The sequence below is a fragment of the Miniopterus natalensis genome, chromosome 6 (assembly GCF_054644295.1).
Source record: "Miniopterus natalensis isolate mMinNat1 chromosome 6, mMinNat1.hap1, whole genome shotgun sequence".
In the NCBI taxonomy this organism is placed as follows: domain Eukaryota; kingdom Metazoa; phylum Chordata; class Mammalia; order Chiroptera; family Miniopteridae; genus Miniopterus; species Miniopterus natalensis.
In genome coordinates this window covers 36,573,360-36,591,775 of record NC_142086.1, presented here as the reverse complement: position 1 = coordinate 36,591,775, position 18,416 = coordinate 36,573,360, and the positions used below count along the sequence as shown (strand labels likewise).

The following is an 18,416-nucleotide window of genomic DNA, read 5'->3' as shown; positions in this document are numbered from 1 at the left end:
TTATCATGTGGGAACGACACTGACCCTCTAATACATCCTGTTCTGGATAGCAGGTCAATGTTGAAATATTCCAAGCTATTTCTGGGCTTGTTTGTTATTGTTTTTCCCATTTCTGTTAGGAATGGTTGACAAGGCTGTTTTGAAGACTGATGCAAATATTTGCTGCTGTCGTGAGATGCGTCCTGTTTCTGGAATACATGTCCCTACATCAAGAGGGAGCGACTTCAAGCTGGATCCCTTGTGGATGCTCTTGGTGCCACATGGAAAGAAGTTTGGACCTTGCAACCATTCCTTTTAAAATTCTTATGTTTTGCCAAATTTCCTTGATTTAAAATATCTGTTACTTTAAATATCTAAAACACCTCAGAAAATTTTAGAGTAAGCTTTAATTTTAGAGCCAGAAAGCAAGCTTATGCCACCTAGTTTGTCTATTGTTCCCAGAGCAAAAATGGTTCAATTCACTTTATGAAAAATAAAGTATTACTTATTAAAATGTAGTTGAAACATTGTTCTTGAACCAAGGTTTGAGTTCTGTCATTTATTGTAGTTCACCTTTCTTGGGAGTGTTCCGGGTATTGAAATAGTAAAGAATGGAAACTGATTTATACCAAACCATAGGACACAGGCTTAAATGAAACTTCCAGCGTTCACCGTTATATTTATAACAAGGAGCACAATGCCTAACACATATTTTTAAAAAATTGTCTTAACAGTAAGAATTACTGTGTGCTTTCTGTATGCCAGATGTAGAACAAATGCTATACAGTTTCGAGCTTACAGAACCTTCACAGCAACCACATAAGCTTGTTACTATTATTCCAAATTGACAAAAGAGTAAAACGAAAAAATGAGGAGTGTAATTTGCCAAAAGCCTTGCAGCTAATAAGAGGCAGAGCAGAGACTGACAACAAGCCTTTTGTGGTGATTAGCTATTACACCATATACCCTTCCAGTATGTGAAGTACTAAATAAGTATCTGAAGAATTAATAAACATTTAAATGTTTGTCTTCAAGGTCATGCTTCCATGGGGGGCCGGGAAGCCTGAACGCTATTCCAAGCTTTGTTCTTGCTGCAGCTAGTGGGAGGCACATTTTAGAAGCCAAGTATAGAGGCTCCATTCACAAGATGTCCTTGTGGAGCAGATAATTTGGTTTGCTCTTATTGGGAAAGCTAAATCAAACGATCACTTCTTTCCAAAACTCACCTCAACCATTCCCCCCCCCCCCCACCCCCAGAGATAATTGCATAGCAGCTCTTTTAGTGTTGGGGGGCTGGGGGATCTTTTCCATGAGTACCTTTCCTCTCTTGAGTTCTGAACCAACTGAAAATTAAGACAGAGGATGAAGACAGCTGGAAACTGAAACACACACCCAAGCCCCCCCCCCCACACACACCTTAATTAGTGGCTGAGCTGACAGAGAGAGGCCTTCTGACTTCCAGAATTGTATATAGTAACTGCAGCAGGCATTTATCATTAAGCTTACTGTGTAGCTGAGAACAGTAGAACATACAACATTTCTAAGGGCAATTTCTCTTCAAAAAGAAATCAAGAAGAAGGGGCTTGACAAAGTCCAGATTCTGCTTCCAAATCTGTCAACCTGGTCAGCCACTGCATCTCAGCAGAATGAAGGAGGCGGTGTTGTCAGGCCAGGGGTGTCAGGGCAATGGAGAGTCCAGCCCTGAATCTGGAATAAGACAACAGGAGGGAGTAGTTCTCTCCACAACAGTAGCTGTCACAGAGAGCTCAGCATGCACCAGACACTCTTCTGGGGGTTTTGCCTTCATTAGCTCTGGCAATCATCCCATGACCTTTAGGAAGAAAGTGCTACCATTACCCCACTTCACAGAAAAAGTAATGGAGCTTAGGGAATTCAGATAAATTACTCAAAGTCAATATTAGATGTGACGACACTGGGACTCAAACCCTCTAACAACATTCAAAATAATTTGTGATGCTTTATAAGTTCTCTAGCTTTTGCTTTGGAAATCTAGACCATTGGAGAGGAGTAGGCTACACTCCACAAATGATAGTCACTGTCAGTGTCTGACTAGGTTCAGGTCCTAGAGAGTGTAAACATTTCACACTGGGAAAGAACCCTGAACAGGGCCCTGAGATGTGACATGATCAGCAGCATGCCTGGTGTGTTCCGGCCCTCGTCAGCAGGATACCGTTGTGCCCAGGATTCTTCCTTCATCTGAAAGAATGTGTTGTACAGACTTTGGCCTGCGGAGGGTGCTTAGCTCACTTCCATTTGACTCTTTGGAAACTTACTTGCTCAGAAAGCCCAGAGCATTGTCTGCTTTTAAAATTTTTATTTTTTAATTTTTTAAAAATAAATATATCTTTATTGATTTCAGAGAGAGGAAAAGAGAGGGAGAGAGAAAGAGAGAAACATCAATGATGAGAGAGTCATTGATCGAGCCTGCAACCTGGGCATGTGCCCTGACCAGGAATCAAACCCCGATCACCTAGATCCCAGGTCAACGCTCAACCGCTGAGCCACACCTGGCTGGGCAGCTTTTAAAATTTTTAGATAAAAGGCTTTCGTTAGTCCTTTGACCCTTGGAATGTTTTTTGTTTTTTTAATTTAGCTCTTAACTTTTACAATGACTAAACCTAGTTTTCATTTTTCTCCAGATATTTAACCTTCCCTATTCTATTTTAATCTTATTAATGAGAAACAGGAAACAAGTGTTACAAGTGAAGAGACATTCTTTCCAAGGGTTGTCGTGGCCCAAACAATGACAGGGAAGTGCTGGTGCGTCTACCTGCCTGTTATATCTGGAAAAGCCCTGTCAGTGACCTAAACACAGTTCCATTTTGTTTCCAAACAATCTCCCTACAGTAAAATAGCCCTCTGTGCCATTATTGTTCCTAGCAACTGGGTGGAGCTATATGCTAGCATCCCTCCACCAGGAAACAAAATCCCAGCCCCAAGGTTCGCTTGAAGAGGTCCTGGAACTCTGCTTCCTCCTCTTCAGAACCAAATGCTCTTTAGTAAGGAATATCAGCAATTAATAGTCATAGGTTCCAGACACATGACTCTGGAACTAGCCAAGACTTCTCATCAGCTCACACCCTGCACCAGGAGTACATAGTTAGAAAAATATACTCGGGAAGACCTCTCAGCATTACCCACCACGCAGGCTTCACTGTCTCTGTGTACTTTCTGGAGGGAAGCAGAATAGGGTAGTCTCAGCTAAGCTACTCAGTTCCTGGCTCTACAAGAACTCTGAAACAAACCAGTCCTTTTCCTATCATAAAATGTTCCAAAGCATTTTTCTTATGCATAAGCAGCTCTCCCAGCTTTCTTTCTTAATCACAAACATCTAAAAAGGAGTAGGCTAAGGCTAGATTTGTGCCGTCCAGTTCTTTGAGACTGAAGGGGCACAAAGAATCACCTCACTGAAAGGCCTCTAACCTGCCTTGGCAGCTGAGGCCAGCTGGAAGTTTGAAAACCACTCAAGGCCTGGGAAACCATAACACACTCCAAACATGCAAATAATGTATCAGCCTTTCCAGATGCACTGGAGTGATATAGACCAGAGTTCAAAGCCAAGCTTATCCTTCTACGGGTACTTATTAAACAGGACGATAAATACAGGTGTCCCCCCCAAATGTATACACACTTTGAACGATTATGAAGTCAGTGTTTATTAACATACAGTTCATTATCAACATGTAAAAGAATCTACAGAAATGAATAATTTTTTTGTCATTGCGTGTTTTCAAACTGATGACCGTTCTGGTCCAGGCACTGCTGATAACGCGAACATGGAATCGCAAACATCAAGAATCATTGCATTCAGTATTTGTGCGTCCTCAATTCGTCTACTGTTGTGGTTTTGTACCGTAAACTTTATTTTTCATATATAACCCCATTAAAAAAAAGGCTAGTGGCACTTTAGGATAGTTTTCTTTGTTCCAAGCTTAGTCTGGCTTCACCCATTATTTCAAATCAGTTAAACCTGAAAAGGGTTGAAAAGTAAGTGATCTGACAGGAGTTAAAGTGTGTTTATAATTTGGGGGACACCCTACAGATACGGTCCCAACCCTATTTGAATTTATATTGGGGTGTCCTTGAGCAAAACACTTTACTGAGTATTCGTATCTATAAAACAGAGGAACTAACATTTACCCCATAGAATTCTTGCATGAGCAAATGAGAAATTGTATCTAAAGCATTTAACACAATGTGTGGATTATAGAAAGCTCTCAACAAATGGTTATTCTGATTATCACTGTCCTATGACCTTGGGGTTAGAGCAAAACAGTCTTTGCACTGGCCATTGATTCTCTATGGTAATGCCAAAGGATCAGAAAGTAAATTTTAAAACTCCAGCTCAAACTTCCTCTAATTTCACCATCATTTGCTTACAAACATCCAGGCTCTTATTTCAGATTCAATTTATAGAGTTTCTCCTAAGTATTAGGCACTGAGGAGAATAAAGAGAATGTAAGATTCCAAGATTTGCTATTTTGGCTTCTTTGTGTGTGGGATATGTGTTGCTACACTTTTGTTTGTTAACAAAACAAACAAAATATCACTTGGAGATATTTTTTCCATTGCTTTGCAGAGAGAGTGGAAGGGAGGGAGAGAGGGGGAGAGAAAGAGAGAGAAACATCGATGTGAGAGAGACACATGGAATGGTTGCCTCCCTCACACCCCAACGGGGGGCAGGGAGGGAACCCTCAACCCAGGTCCATGCCCTTGACTGGGCTGACACTCTAAGCACTGAGCCACAGAGGCCAGGGCTTGCTATATACTTTTATTTGTGGACTGGAGGTAGATTATTTAGTCCAGAGTTGGTTTCACAGCAATAAATGTGTATATTATAAATGCCTTGCTCTTTCCTGCCACCTTACACAATCATAAGGTTTCATTAGTAGCTAACACTTCCATAGCTCAGCTTCTCCATCTAGTAGCCTGAGTATAACTGAAATTTGAAAGTTAGAGAGCAATCCCCAGCCCATCCCTAAATTAAAATGGCAGGTTGATTTCCAACCCTTACCCCTATGGCTTGACTCTCTGAAGTCAGAAAAGCCTTTGCTCAACGTTGGACCTAATTAAGCCACCCCATGGGGCAGCGTACACTCTGTTTGCTCAGGCTGCCCTACCCAGGGTTTGGGAAAGATTAATTCACACTGGTGAGGAGTCAGCAACAGCCCTACTCACCGGCTAAGCTCCCTTGTCCATTTCGTCTTTCCTCCACATTGCTGAGAAAGCCTGCTTCCCTACCGTTGACCTCTAGGTAGTGCAAAATGTACAGAGGCCATTGAGGAAATCCCACACACAGACAGACTCAAGTCTAGAGAGCAGCTACGGCGGCGAGGGTGCTGTGCGATGGGCCTGGCGTGGCACAAGTAGTGCCCCAGTTTCCCTAACGCTGTTTCTGCTAAGCCGCTCCCCATGCTCCTCCTGGCTGTTGCAGGTATGACCTCTGTATTACTCCAGGATAAGCCATAAAGTATTTTGCATTTTCTTCTATTTTATTTCAAGGAGTTCCATGAGGGCAGGCCAGCATCAACTCTGCTCACCGCTGAACCCACAGCGCCCGGCACACAGCAGGCGCTCAACATGGACTTGTTGAAGGAACCGAGGAGCAAATGAATGACCGAACTGGAACCAACTATCAAATATAAAAACAATACAAAAATTTGTGATTCTTGTCCTCAAGTCCATTTCTTATTTTAACCTCATTTTCCCATTGAGATGTGATTCATATACAGTAACAGTGCTCCCTTACTGGTATACAGCTCTATGAATTATGAGAAATGCACACGGTCATGCAGCCACCACCACAAGACACAGAACAACAACGAAACAAATTCCTTCCTGCCTCTTGAAGGTTAACCTCACTCTCGCCCCTCCTCCTGGCCACCAGTGATGTGTTTTCTGTCTCTACGGTTTTGCCTTGTCCTGACCTGAATATCACAAACAGTAGACTTTCAGTCTAGCTTCTTCCACTTACCACACTTAGCGTAATTTGATACTGAGCCATGCTGTTATATACAGCAGTAGCCCATTCCTTTTTTATTGCCAGGCAGCGTTCCTTTGTGTGGATGCAAGCCTTTAGCCGCTCATCACTTTTTGCGGGGCAATTATAAGTAAAGCAGATATAAACATTTGCATAGAGGTTCCCTGCAGGTCTTCTTTTATTTCATTTGGATAGACATCTGGGAGTGGATTGCTACGCTGTACGGTAAGGTTAGGTTTAACTTCATAAGAAACTGCCACACTGTGTTCCCACCGGCAGTGCACGAGGCTTCCAGACGCTCCATCTGAATCCCTTGCTAACACTCGGTACTGTCAGTTTTTGTTTTCAATGTTAGCCATTCTAATAGGTGTGTAAAGGTACTGCACTGTGGTTTAGATTTACATCTCCAAATGACCGTAGTGTTGAGCATGGTTTTATGTATTTATTTGTCATCTGTATATTTTCTTTGGTAAAGTGTCTGTTCAAATATTTTGCTCATTTTGTTTTTTAGTGTCTGTTTTCCTCTGAGTTTTGAGGGTTCTTTATATATTCAGAATAAAAATCTTTTATCAAATGTGTGTTTTGCTAATATTTTCTACTGGTCTGTGGCTTGACTTTTAATTTGCTTTAAATCTCTCTTATTTTAAAATCAAAATCCCCCCTCTCACTTTTCAAAGGCTACAAAGTGATTTAATAATTTAGGTGCCTGAGGAGAAAACTCCGTGACTTGACTGTAATTGCAGATGGGGCTTCCCCAGGGGCTCAGCGCTCTCATTGACCAATGACTTCTGCTTAAGAACAATAGCCTGGTTCTTTCAGGTTCTGACATTTTAGGAAGTAGTGCACGTGTGCACCTCTGACTCTCCCCTCCCTGGGCTCCTCCCCTCCTCCCCGTGCAGAGATAGTCTTCTCCGTTTAGCTCTCTCTGCACTGGTGGCCAGAGCAACACAGCCCCATCTGTAAGTCAGGAGCTGCCCTGTGAGAGAGCAAGGCAGGCTGAGGGGAAGGCACCGAGAGGACTGAGAGGATGGGGAACACTCTGCTGAGGGAAAACAGGTGAGTCCAGACTCCGTAAGAGGGACCAGAGGAGATGGGTCAGGGCAATGTAGTCAGAAATAGAAAAAAAAAGTCTCCTCTTGGAGGACGGGGAAAGAGACTTAAGTAAGAACTACAAGAATGAAGTGCCTACTATGTGCCAGACACCAAGTTTAATTGCTTATAGGTTTGGCATTCTCCAGAGAATCATAGTGGGCAGCTGGTGAAGAACAGGTGAAAGGGGGAGGACTTTATCAAGTGAGGACTATGTGATAGACCACCACCTGGGAAATGGAACAACTCTCTGAGGCCCAAGAAGAGATGCTCTCCTGGTCTCATAATGTACCACAAGAAGCTCAAAGACACCGCCACTTTTTTAATCACTAGTATTTAAGTTCAAAATAAATAGCAAGTTTCCTGTCATTATGAGATCACGTCTGGCACACTTCCTGAAACAGGTAGAGAGAGGTCATTGAAACTGGTAGAGAACTTGCCTTAACTTTAACGAACCTCAGTTTTCTCATTTCAAATGGAAATAGTGATATAATACCTACCTTGGAGGGTTCTAGTGTGTGTGATGTTGGCATAGTGCCTGACACATAGTAAGGTTCAATAATTAGAAGATACTGTTTTCTTAGACCATCATCTTCATTGACATCAAAGCAACTATTGTAAAAATTAATGTCACTTAAAACAAAGGATCCTTATAATACCAAGGGAGGTGGTCTAGGGAAAATGACCTATCAGATAGAGGGGGTGCTTTTATAGAATTATGTTTGGTATCCCAGGTCTGAGTTTATCAGTTCATGCCACTGGGAGCTAGAGCACAGGACCCAAAATGCCACCCGCTATAAAGAGACTTGATAAGTCTAGGGAATGTCTCCTGTTCCTCCCTGAGAGTCAGTTAGTGTTGAAACTCCTCTCACATCCTCACAAGCCTTTGTCAGTCTGCAACTCCAGCATTCTTCTATCAGATTATAAATCCCTGTTTTTATGTCTAGATCCGAGGTCCTCAAATGTAGAGATTGTTTTTTAAAAAATAGAGATTGTTTCTTATTCATCTTTGAATTCCTGTTTCCTGGGATTACTTCTGGCATATAGTAGGCACTCAATAAGTGTTGGATGAATGATTGGAAACATAAAGAAATAACTGTTGAGAAAAAAATAAAACAAAATATAAATATGACGTGACTGAAAAAGTCATGATTGATGTCACATTTGTAATTTTTTTTAGAAGGTTAGTGCGGGGGAAAAGGATTATAACATTAATACGTACTGCAAAAAATTGGAAAATACATAAAGTATAAACAAAGAAAATAAGCTGGTAAATCGCAGTTATAACTACTGATAACATTAGATGCATATCTTATGTTAACTTCTATATTTTTCAGCCATGTGTATTTCTTCATCTAAGTCAGAAATATCTTTAAACCATTTTTGTTTTGGATTTTGTTCTACTTTGTTTAAAAGAATTAGCCTTTGCTCATAAATACTACAAAAAAAAAAAAAAAATTCTCCATTCTGTGTCTTGTGCCATCCAAACTTTTTGTTTTTCTTATTACATTTTAAACACAATTGAATTAAATCTAGAATGATTTTTTGATTCTACCAATTTATGCTTAAAATTCTTTCCTCATCCCAAGATAAGATAAATCTACACTATAATTTTTTATGGTTGTATTGTTTTAGATTGAGCACCATACTTTCAGTATATGGTGTCAGATATATTTTTTTCCAAATAGTAAGTTGGCCCAACATCTTCATTTCCATGCTGATTTAAAATGCCTCTCTTAATATATTGAGAAGTCTTATATTTATTTATATCTGATTTTTAACTTCACCCAGTTATCACCCAATTAGCACACCTCCACCATGTTTCCCCAGATCAAATTTGTTACAAAGGCCAGGAAAACTCCCCCTGGTTTGGGGCAGAATGACGCCTATCCTTTCATGAGATGAGCTCGGAATCTTAGAGACAGGAATCTGCCAAAAGCAAACCCACACTTTCCCATTTACTGGTTGGGGGCTTCAGATAAGTCCCCTAATTTTTGGCCTCAGTTTCCTCACTGGTAAAAAATAGAATCATAATATCTACATCATGGATTTATTCTGGGATTAAATGTGATATAACATGGAAAGTGTATATGTTATATACATTATATACATTTCATTAGTAGTATACATAGTATGTATAGTACAATAAGTAGTATATATAGTATATATGTGTATATGTGTATAAAGCATATAGTAAGTAGTTAGCATACAGTAAGTAGCATCTAATTGTTACTTTGTTTCTCTATATATCCCCAATCCCCCCAAAATGAAAAAATTGTTATACAGAAATCCAATCCAAACAATAAAACAATTTATTGGTTTTTTGTGTGTGTTTTAAATTTACCCCTTCTTCCCCTTATCTCTCATGCTCTCTGTGTTGGTGCTTTCTGTGGAAGACGGCACGTTACATGAGCCAGAGGCAGTGACCTCCCCATTACTGTGTAGAGTCCCTGAAACTGCGCCAAGCAGATAGGCCTCTCTAAACACAAATATTCTCGGGGTCATCCTGAGGATTCCCGGACATTTGGGAACAAAGGATTTAGGCTTGGCTGTGCATGGAAAACACTGGCAGGCTGTTGCTATGGCAACGGAGAGAGCGTCAGAGCAAAGATTGCTGTGTATGCTTTAGGGGGCGTATTGACAGATATGAGGGTGACAAAGGGAAGCTGAGGCGATCTGGGGTTACAACACAAACAGCAGAAATAAGGACAGTTGGAAAACTTACAAAGAGAGCTGGGAAGCTTGGAAATACTTAGCTCATTCTTGGTATGTTGAGTTTTAGGTGGCAGCAGAACACGCAAGTGATATCCTGGGATCTGAGAAAACAAAACCTCAAGCAGAGAACATCCAGGTGAGAGCAAATGGAGCAGAACCTCTCTCCCAGCCTTCGCCCATGAAGAGCGAAGCCGGTCAGGTCCTGACATCACTTACCCCACGGTACAGGACCCTGCTTGCACCCAGCAGCAGCTGTAATGATAGTAAATGAAGAGACAAGACAAAAAACAAAATTATGTTGAACCTTTGGACGCGATGTTCCATTTTGTTAAAAGCTTAGTGTAACCTGTATCAAACAGAAGTAAGACCTCTATTTTCCTATTGTCTCTTTGCTTGTCTATCTCAAGTATCTTTGTGTTCAAGTTCCATCCAGCCATTTCATTTTTAAGCTCTATGTTTCTAATCCTGAGGTGACCATATCCCCCACGTCACTACAACTGTTGGAAGGTTTGTGGAGAAAAACACACGTGATTACCTTGATGCTGTTAAACCAATGCTTTCTCATGAATCCTCTCTAACCAGGCCTTCTGAATGCCAGAGCTCATTAACAAATGGAAATAGTGTCCCAGGGTCCAAGAATCCCAAAGGATGGCAAAGCCAGTTGTTCTGTGGTCTGTAGAGTCATCTGCACTTTCCCCATGATTTCAAAAAATTATGAAAGAATATCGTTTTAAAAGCAACCACTGAGCCAAATCTTGGGTTAGGAGTTAAGGACCCAGAGATTCTCCCCAATAATGTGCATTTCTTCACTGCAAGCTAAGGAGGAATCATTGAACATATTATTGAATACACTCCAAATGATGAAACAGGACAGAAGGGCCATGGGCATTATGACAAGGGAGAGATCGAATAGACTGGGAGCCAGGCAAGCTTTGTGCAAGAGACAGGAACCTAGAACTGCTGGCCCATAGCTTTGTGTCATAGACATTCATCTGGCCTCCTTTACAGAGGTTATCTGAACCCACCCCAAACCAAAATATTCTCATTGAAATGCAAAAACATATTGCAGAAACGTTGAGTGCGGGAAATAGCCAGTGTAAAAATAGCTTTAGCCCATATTTAACTTTACTTGACCTCCATGAGGTAAGCAGTATAAGTACCCTCATGTTATAGATTAGGAAACTATGACTCAAGAAGTCCAGAGATATTGATCCTGTAACTCAAAATCAACCGTCTCCTTTTGTTTCACTCCCATGTTCAGTGAACCCAATTTCTTAGCATTAGTGTGATTCAATGGTTTTTTTCTGGTGTTTTTTTAGCCATAGAAACAGGAGGCATAAACAAATGGCTTAAAGAACCCTAAATATAGCCTGAAGAGGAGGAAGAACTACAGCCTCGCCTCTCAGCCCCAAAGGCTCTGATAGGACATTGACCCTAGAGGCTGCCAGAGCCCTCAGCCGTCCTGGTGCCCACAGCCAAGGTCACAGGCAGTCGCCTCATCTTCACTGCCTTTTCTGGAGGAGCTTCCTGGGAAAGTGCATGGGGGAAGATATTTTTGGGTGGTATTTTCCAAATGTTTTAACATAGTGTTAGTGTAACATGCAGTACTTTATAAATGGCTTTCACATGTGGCCAGGTGGGATTTGACTACGCCTCATGTTCTGAAAGATGCCCAGAGGATACTGTAGACTTCAGCCTAGACGTCCGCCTGTAGGGAGATCCTAAGTCTTTCTGCCATGTAGATTATAACAAGTCCTGTTTCTTTAGCTAGTCTTGAGTCCATGAAGGCAGACTTGATGATCTCCTGAGCCAATTAGCATTGCTCTGTTCTTAGCTCTTTGTTCATTTATCAAATATGTATTGAAAATGTATTTGCTACATGCCCGGCACTGTGGTGTATGTTGGTGATCTATACCACGATGAACAGATACATATGGTCCCCGTATTTATGAAGATCATGGTCCAGTGTGGAATACACTCTAGTGAGCAGGCGATTATAATACGGTATGTACAGGGCACATTCAGAGTGCAGTGGGATCCTCTATAAGCACTGCCTAACCCATGCCTGGAGGAAATTTCTGAAATGTTCACACACTTGTGCCTTGATTTCCTGGAGATAACTCTGTGTGTCCTTCATCACAGGGCCAGGTAAGTCACTGAAAGTGAGGATGAGAAGCCCTTTACCTTTTCCAAGAACACAGCAGAGAGCTTCTTCTCTAATCAGGAGTTGACAGTGTCATCTTCATATTTCCAAAAGGCAGTTAATGTCCTGGAAGGATGAAGGCATTCTGGCATGATAGATGTGTCCAAGGAGACACCTAGAATGAGAGAGAGAAAAAATTTCACAGAAATGGCAAAGGGAAAAGAGTCGCCCTAACGAAGCTGCAGAAACCAACTTTGTGATTTGTGTCATCTCTCCGGTATTTTAGGTGCTGGGACCGCCACATTGCTGAAGGGTGCTTCTGCCTCCCATGGTGAGTGGAGCCTTGTTTTCAGGAGTTATTTCCCTCTGTGTGGTTTCAGTGTGGCATTTGCTGCAAGTTACCTGTGAACTCCCTGCTGTCTGTGGCCACAGAGGAAGCCTGTCACGAGCCCTAACAATCATCTGAGTCAGTCAGGAAAATGATGCTTCGGGTTTGCTAAAAAACAGGAACAAGAGTCTCATGGGTGGTACATGCTCCTCAAATAGGAAAGCCTCAGACGCAAAGATAAAACTGGCTACCAAGGCAGAGAAAGGCCCCTCGCTCACACTGCAAACCCCAGAGTCCCCCTGCACAGTAGCACACGTTTCTGTCCCCTGCACAGAGAATGTATAACCACCTCTATCATATAATTCATTATCTAAACTGGGGACCCTTTGAGAGTGAAGGGGATTCTAAAAATAGTTAAGGGTCACTAAGTGATTGTTAACGACATGAGCTAGACTGTCGTGGCAAAGCAGGACATATGGTCATTCTCCTTAGAGCAGATGTTGGCCTTGATTCCTGAGGTGATAACAGGCTTCTATTATATTTATGTCGTGTTTTTTCTGGGGTGTCGTCTACTCAGTGTGGTCACCTCTGTGCTCATCTGTTTGTTGGCTTCTTTGTTTGGAGATGATAGATTGCGGTTAGGGTTGGGATTGGAAATAACCATGGCTCCTTAACTCACATGATGTGAAAGAAATTAATATTTTGTCAAAAAAAATCTCCAAAAATGTTACCTATAACATCACCATAATTCTTCTAAATCAATTCCATGCCAGACTGAGAAAAGGAAGCAGAAGAGAGAGAAACACAAAAAAGTAGACTCTACTTGGTCTTCATTTTCCTTTTTTTTTTTTTTTAATCCTTTCATTTCTCAATGCTGAAGGGAGGGGATTATAAAACTTTAACAAATGAAAGAATTAAAAATAAGTTTTTGTAGGGAGTATAATTTCCTTTGAGAGTTTCTGAATTTCAAAAAACCAATTTACCCTCCTTCTCTTTTACAGGAAAAATATACACATTTTTAAAGCCAGGCAAGATTTCCCAAAGGAAAGTAAGTTATTGCTTTCAGCACTTTCACTTTTGATAGACTTTCATTTCCAAACTGCCCCTTCTCTGTGTTCCCAGAGCTCCCTGAGCATATTTCTGTACAAACTTAACATGTTTTGCTGCAATTGGTCCGACTGCACGGCTGTTTCTCCACTAGACTGTGAGCTCACTGAAGCAGGCACTGGCTTATTGATCTCCATATCCTTCACTCAGTTAGTCCTTGAGGTTTGGAGGCTGAAGGACTTAACTGGGAAGAGTAAATGCAAGAGGCGGAGGCCTGAGGCACTCAGAAGGGGCAGCACGGAGGAGGCGGGAGGCCGGCTTGGGCTCAGGGAACACAGGAGGGGCAGGGCCTGGCCATCAAGGTTAGGAATGGGGCTTTTGTCTTGGGAACTACAGAAGGCACTGAAGGGCTTTGAACAGGGGACATTTACAGTTACATTTGCATTGAAGACATCACCCAGGTTGTTCTGCAGAGACCAGATAGTGCAGAGCGTGGCAAAAGCAGATGCTGGAAGGCCACCTAGGAGCCGAGGCAGTGGTCTTTGGTCACAGGACAAGACTGAAGTTAAGGAGAGAGGAGAGAATTCAAGGAGAGGGCGGTGAATGGTATCCCATGTAAGAAAGAGAATCAGGGGATCAAGGCCCAGAGGCAGCGCAAGTTCCAGGCACAGAGACCATCTATGAGCAAGACGGTGGCGGTGGTGGCGGCCTTGGAGTGGAACCAGGGTCCGAGGAAGGGAGGTCGTGTTATCGCCCCCAAGAAGGCGCGTATTGTGCAACAGCAAAAGCTCCAGAAGGGCCTGGAGGGCGGGATCCGGAAGAAGACTGAACGTGATGTGAAAGCCGGAGCCAGCCTGCCCAAGAAGCTGGTACCGCTGAAAGCCCCGCCACAAAGAAGTAGGCACGCTCTTCCCCCTCCACCAGGACACCTTCCTAAGGACTCGGACGCTGCCCCATGCTCAGGCCTCTACAGGTGACCCCACAGGCGGCAGCATGGATAGAAGGAGCCCTGCTCCCCAGAGCCTTGAAGAGGTTCCGGGGTGGGCCTGGCCCGTGAGCAGATGACCAGCACATCTGTGGTGCTTGGGTCAGCTTCCCAGGGTGCCAAGAACTCAGCAGTGGCCCTGAGGAAATGTTCACCAACTTTTTGTAGCCCTCCACTCCTCCCACCCCCCAATTTCTTTGTTGCCTGGTTTAACCCGGAGCAATAAAGATGGCTTTGTCATTTAAAAAAAAAAAGAAAGAAAAGAAAAGAAAAGAAAAGAAAAGAAAAGAAAAGAAAAGAAAAGAAAAGAAAAGAAAAGAAAAGAAAAGAAAAGGAGAAAAGAAAAGAAAAGAAAAGAAAAGAAAAGAAAAGAAAAGAAAAGAAAAGAAAAGAAAAGAAAAGAAAAGAAAAGAAAAGAGAATTAGAAAGTATAGGCCTGAAGACAGGTAACTACACTTCTAAAGAAAAACGAAGTTTGCCTTTGCCTTCCTGGGCTTAAACCAGAGAGCCTAGTCCATTCACTCTGAATCTTAGAAACTCCCTCTGTAAGAGTGTGAATGAATAATAGGCCCTCCCACCCGGGCCGGTTCACCCAGGGGAATTGTGGTTCCTAGGAAACCCTCATCTGCATCAGAGAAAAAGCTGGTGGAAATGAGGCCTGTTCTGCAGAAACTCACCACCAGTTTCCTGTGGGAGAATCAGGGAAGCCCTAGAAGGCCACGAGAGCATCTGGGATATCAGAGCTGAGGGAAAGTAGGCCTATACACCTGTGAGCAGGCGGCTAACAGGGGCACACCCGCCTCCTGTAGGGTGGTATCCCGAGGCTTCCTTGTGAAAGCTCAGATTTGCTTATGAGCAGGTGTGTTTGCGAGGGGGTAGCAAGTGTGTCCGTTTCCCTCTTTGCTGAATGGCCAGAGCCAGTTGCTTTTGAAAAACTGCTCCTGTTTATATCTGCCAGCAGGTTCAGGAGTGGGAATGTTTAGCTAAAGAGTTTACTGCTCTGCAAAGCTTTCCTTGAGCATGCGCTCACACACTATCACCCTCCCCTGTCACCTACAGTAAAAACTACAGCCCTCCCCTGCATCATGGACCTATCTTAGGTCCCTGTCTGTCTCCTGTGCTAGCCTGTGAGCCCCTTCAGTACAGGGACTGTTTCTGATTCTTTGTCTCCTCATTGCCTGGTACAGGGCAGACATGCAATGAACTTTGTGTAAGGAAGGAGAGATGGGGGAGGGCAGGAGGGAAGTGTGATTTCTTAACAGAAGACCTACCAAATGTGTCTCCCTCCACTCAGCCTCTCAGCCTGGGCATAGCTCTGGCTGTGCCTTGTTTAGTTGGCCCTGTCATTCCTCAGGGATGAGGGGTAGGGCAGGAAAGCCTGATAAGGGCTCGCCCAGCTGTTCCTTGGTTCTCTGTTTGCTTATATCCCAGTCCCCCTTCAGTTCTCCCCATGACCCGAAATTTATTGAGTGTATTTTATTTTCCAGGTGAAGGAACATCATCTGCTACCAAGCAGGTAACATGAACATCTCTAAGCCTTTATCTGAGTTGACAGTGAAAATGTAGACACCCCAGATGGCAGGAGAAGTTGGCCCCTTCTGACCTTAACATGAAGGAAAGACGTTAGATGCTTGTGCTTCTAAGCCCAGGGATGTATATAGGTCTGGTGGCAGAAGCAGCAGACACCTCTGTTGTATTATTTATTGAAAGAAACTAGTACCTGTGGAGCACTGAGTTTGTGCCAGGCAGTGTGCTGAGCACTTGGTGCGCATCATCTCATGTAAGTGTCACAACAACCCTTTAAGATTAGTACTTTTATTTTCCCCATTTTACAGATGAGAAAACTGAGAGATTAAGTGAAATTCCCCAAAGCCAGACAGCTTTCCTGATTCAGAACCAAGGTTCAATCCCAAATCCTGGCTCTTTCCTGTGTACTTTGCTGCTTTCCTTTTAATCTTCTGAGGTTTCATTGAATGAGACCTTCTCTTCCATTGTTTCTCTTCATATTGGTGCAAATATCTGTAGAATGGGTGTTTAAATATCATAACACAATCATATTTAGGTGTCATCAGAATGTTCTCTTTTATAAGAATGGGCTGCTCTCAGGGCCCTGAGACTGGAAGTTACACAGAGTGGTCAGGGGATCACTCTGGAACACGGGGCAGAGAGCAAGTACCTGGGTAAGCTGAATACTCCAGGCAGCATGAGCACTCCGGCTGCTGGGCTAGGTGCTGGAGGAGAGGCAGCCACTTGGGAAAAAGGCCAAGAGATGGAGGGGACGTGGTTTATGGAAGACAGACTTTGCCCAGGGTCGCGCCTGTGTTGAGACTGAAGTGTAAAGAGGATGACAAGAGGCCAAGTCTTGACGATGGCTCTCCTTTAACTAGCAGGGCAACAATGACCAGAGCTTTGCAGAGGAGCTCTGCTACGCCCTCATCGATCACCGCGTCCTCGGGAGAAGGCCATCGGGGAACTCTGCTGAGGAGTACTACGAGAACGTGATCCCCCAGGCCAAGAAGCCCAGAGGGTCGTTTAGAGAAACCGAGACTGAGTACTCACTTCTCCATATGCCTTCTACCCCTAGGCATCCGCCTTCCCCAGAAGATGAGTATGAAGTTCTAGTGCCCGATAGAATCTCCTCTCATACCCTGCAACATCCACATCTACAACCATGCCCTTCTGTGGCTAGGTTTTCCAACTTGTAGGGAAGCAGTTGGACCAACATTTATTCCAAACTGGCACATAAAAGCTGGGGTTGGGGAGCTCTACTTGCCTCTCCCACCCTCACCTCCGCATACACAAAATAGCCCTTTCTACAGGGGTCTCTGAAGAGCATGGTTTATAAACCAGAGGGCCTCTTAGATCCTATTCAACAGTCAACATCCAAAAATCAACCAACTATCCCGAACACCACCCTTAGAGAAGGGAGTGACCGTATTTGGTTCTTTTTCTTTTAAAAAAAAAAAAAATCTTTATTGATTTCATGGAGAGGAAAGGAGAGGGAGAGAGAGATAGAAACATCAATGATGAGAGAGTCATTGATTGGCTGCCTCTTGCACACCCCTGACCGGGAATCGAACCCCCATTGCCTGGACCCTAGGTTGATGCTCAACAGCTGAGCCACGCCCAGCCGGGCGGTATTTGGTTCTAAGTGGCTTTGGAAATGGGCTGCTGTGCTCAGAGGCAAGAGGGGCTTCCTGGACCCCTACAGCTATGCACATCACAAAGGGTAATGCTCCTTTGTCCAGGTTCTTCTTATAACATGTCCACATGGTTGTCCTCTGAAGTCACAAGGAATCTTTACCCATCATACGAAGTGTACCCAAGGAGAAGTCCACTCATTCCACATGTGTCTGTGGACCCACCTCCTCACTCACAGCCTTCGGGTGGGCACCTGTATGTTCCCCTCACTCCATACCTCTGAGTGGTGTCCTTTATATGGTGTCCTTTCACTTTCTGGCCCTGGTGGCTTGGTTGGTTACATGGGTGAATCAGTAATGCCCAGGCCAAAATTTTATATAGTTTTCGTATAATTCTAGTCCATATATTTATTTAACTTTGCATTTAAATCTTAATATGAAAATCGTAGCATCAAAGAATGATCTTCTAATTCCACAATCTTATTTTGACTCATTAGCCCAAAGTAATGTTGCAAGTTACTGGCAGCTCTTTACCTGGAATCTGATTTCCTGGCTTCCAACTTCGTGTTCTTTCAATGTACTACATAGAAGAGCCTCTACTCTATGGTATATGTGTGTATTAAATACTATGTCATGTATAAAATATGAATAAAAGGTCCGCGTGGGGAAAATCATGCATACACACATCCCTTCTAGAATAAGCACTTCTTTATATGTTCTGACTATTTTCTCTCATCTTTTCTTCAGTGCTCCTAGAATTATGAATACTCTTAGAACAGTGGTAATCAAACTGTGGCCCATGGGCCAAATCTGGCCAACTGACTATTTTTTTAAATAAAACATTATTGGAATAATACAGCCATGGTCATTTGCTTATATAATGCCTCAGGTACCACAGGAGATTCAAGTAATTATGATACACACTGTGGGTCCTGCACCCTCCCCCCCCAAAAAAAAGCCAAAAATATTTATTTTGGGCCCTGTAAACA

The 18,416-nt window shown here is 43.0% G+C and overlaps 3 protein-coding genes and 1 pseudogene across 3 annotated transcripts in view; 3 read left to right on the top strand and 1 right to left on the bottom strand.

Moving 5' to 3' along the window:
• Positions 1-298, top strand: part of SLC9C1 (solute carrier family 9 member C1) — a 68,187-nt gene extending 67,889 nt beyond the window's left edge. Inside the window, exon 25 of the mRNA XM_016200101.2 lies at positions 120-298. Within this exon, the coding sequence (XP_016055587.2) occupies positions 120-298 (179 nt within the window). The remainder of the gene's footprint in view (positions 1-119) is intronic.
• Positions 299-7,007: 6,709 nt separating this feature from the next.
• On the top strand, positions 7,008-16,976 carry GCSAM (germinal center associated signaling and motility). The gene is given in 7 exon segments (XM_087817800.1): positions 7,008-7,036; positions 9,852-9,920; positions 12,214-12,258; positions 13,257-13,303; positions 15,775-15,803; positions 16,678-16,932; positions 16,935-16,976. Coding segments are annotated over 7 exon segments (516 nt in total).
• The window catches only part of C6H3orf52 (chromosome 6 C3orf52 homolog), a 42,996-nt gene continuing 34,012 nt past the window's right edge, over positions 9,433-18,416 (bottom strand). Inside the window, exons 7-9 of the transcript XR_015714666.1 lie at positions 12,330-12,423; positions 11,969-12,102; positions 9,433-10,036 (exon numbers count right to left, since the gene is read on the bottom strand). The gene's annotated coding sequence lies outside the window, so the exon portion shown is untranslated. The remainder of the gene's footprint in view (positions 10,037-11,968; positions 12,103-12,329; positions 12,424-18,416) is intronic.
• Positions 13,411-14,279, top strand: LOC148092883 (leydig cell tumor 10 kDa protein homolog pseudogene; annotated as a pseudogene).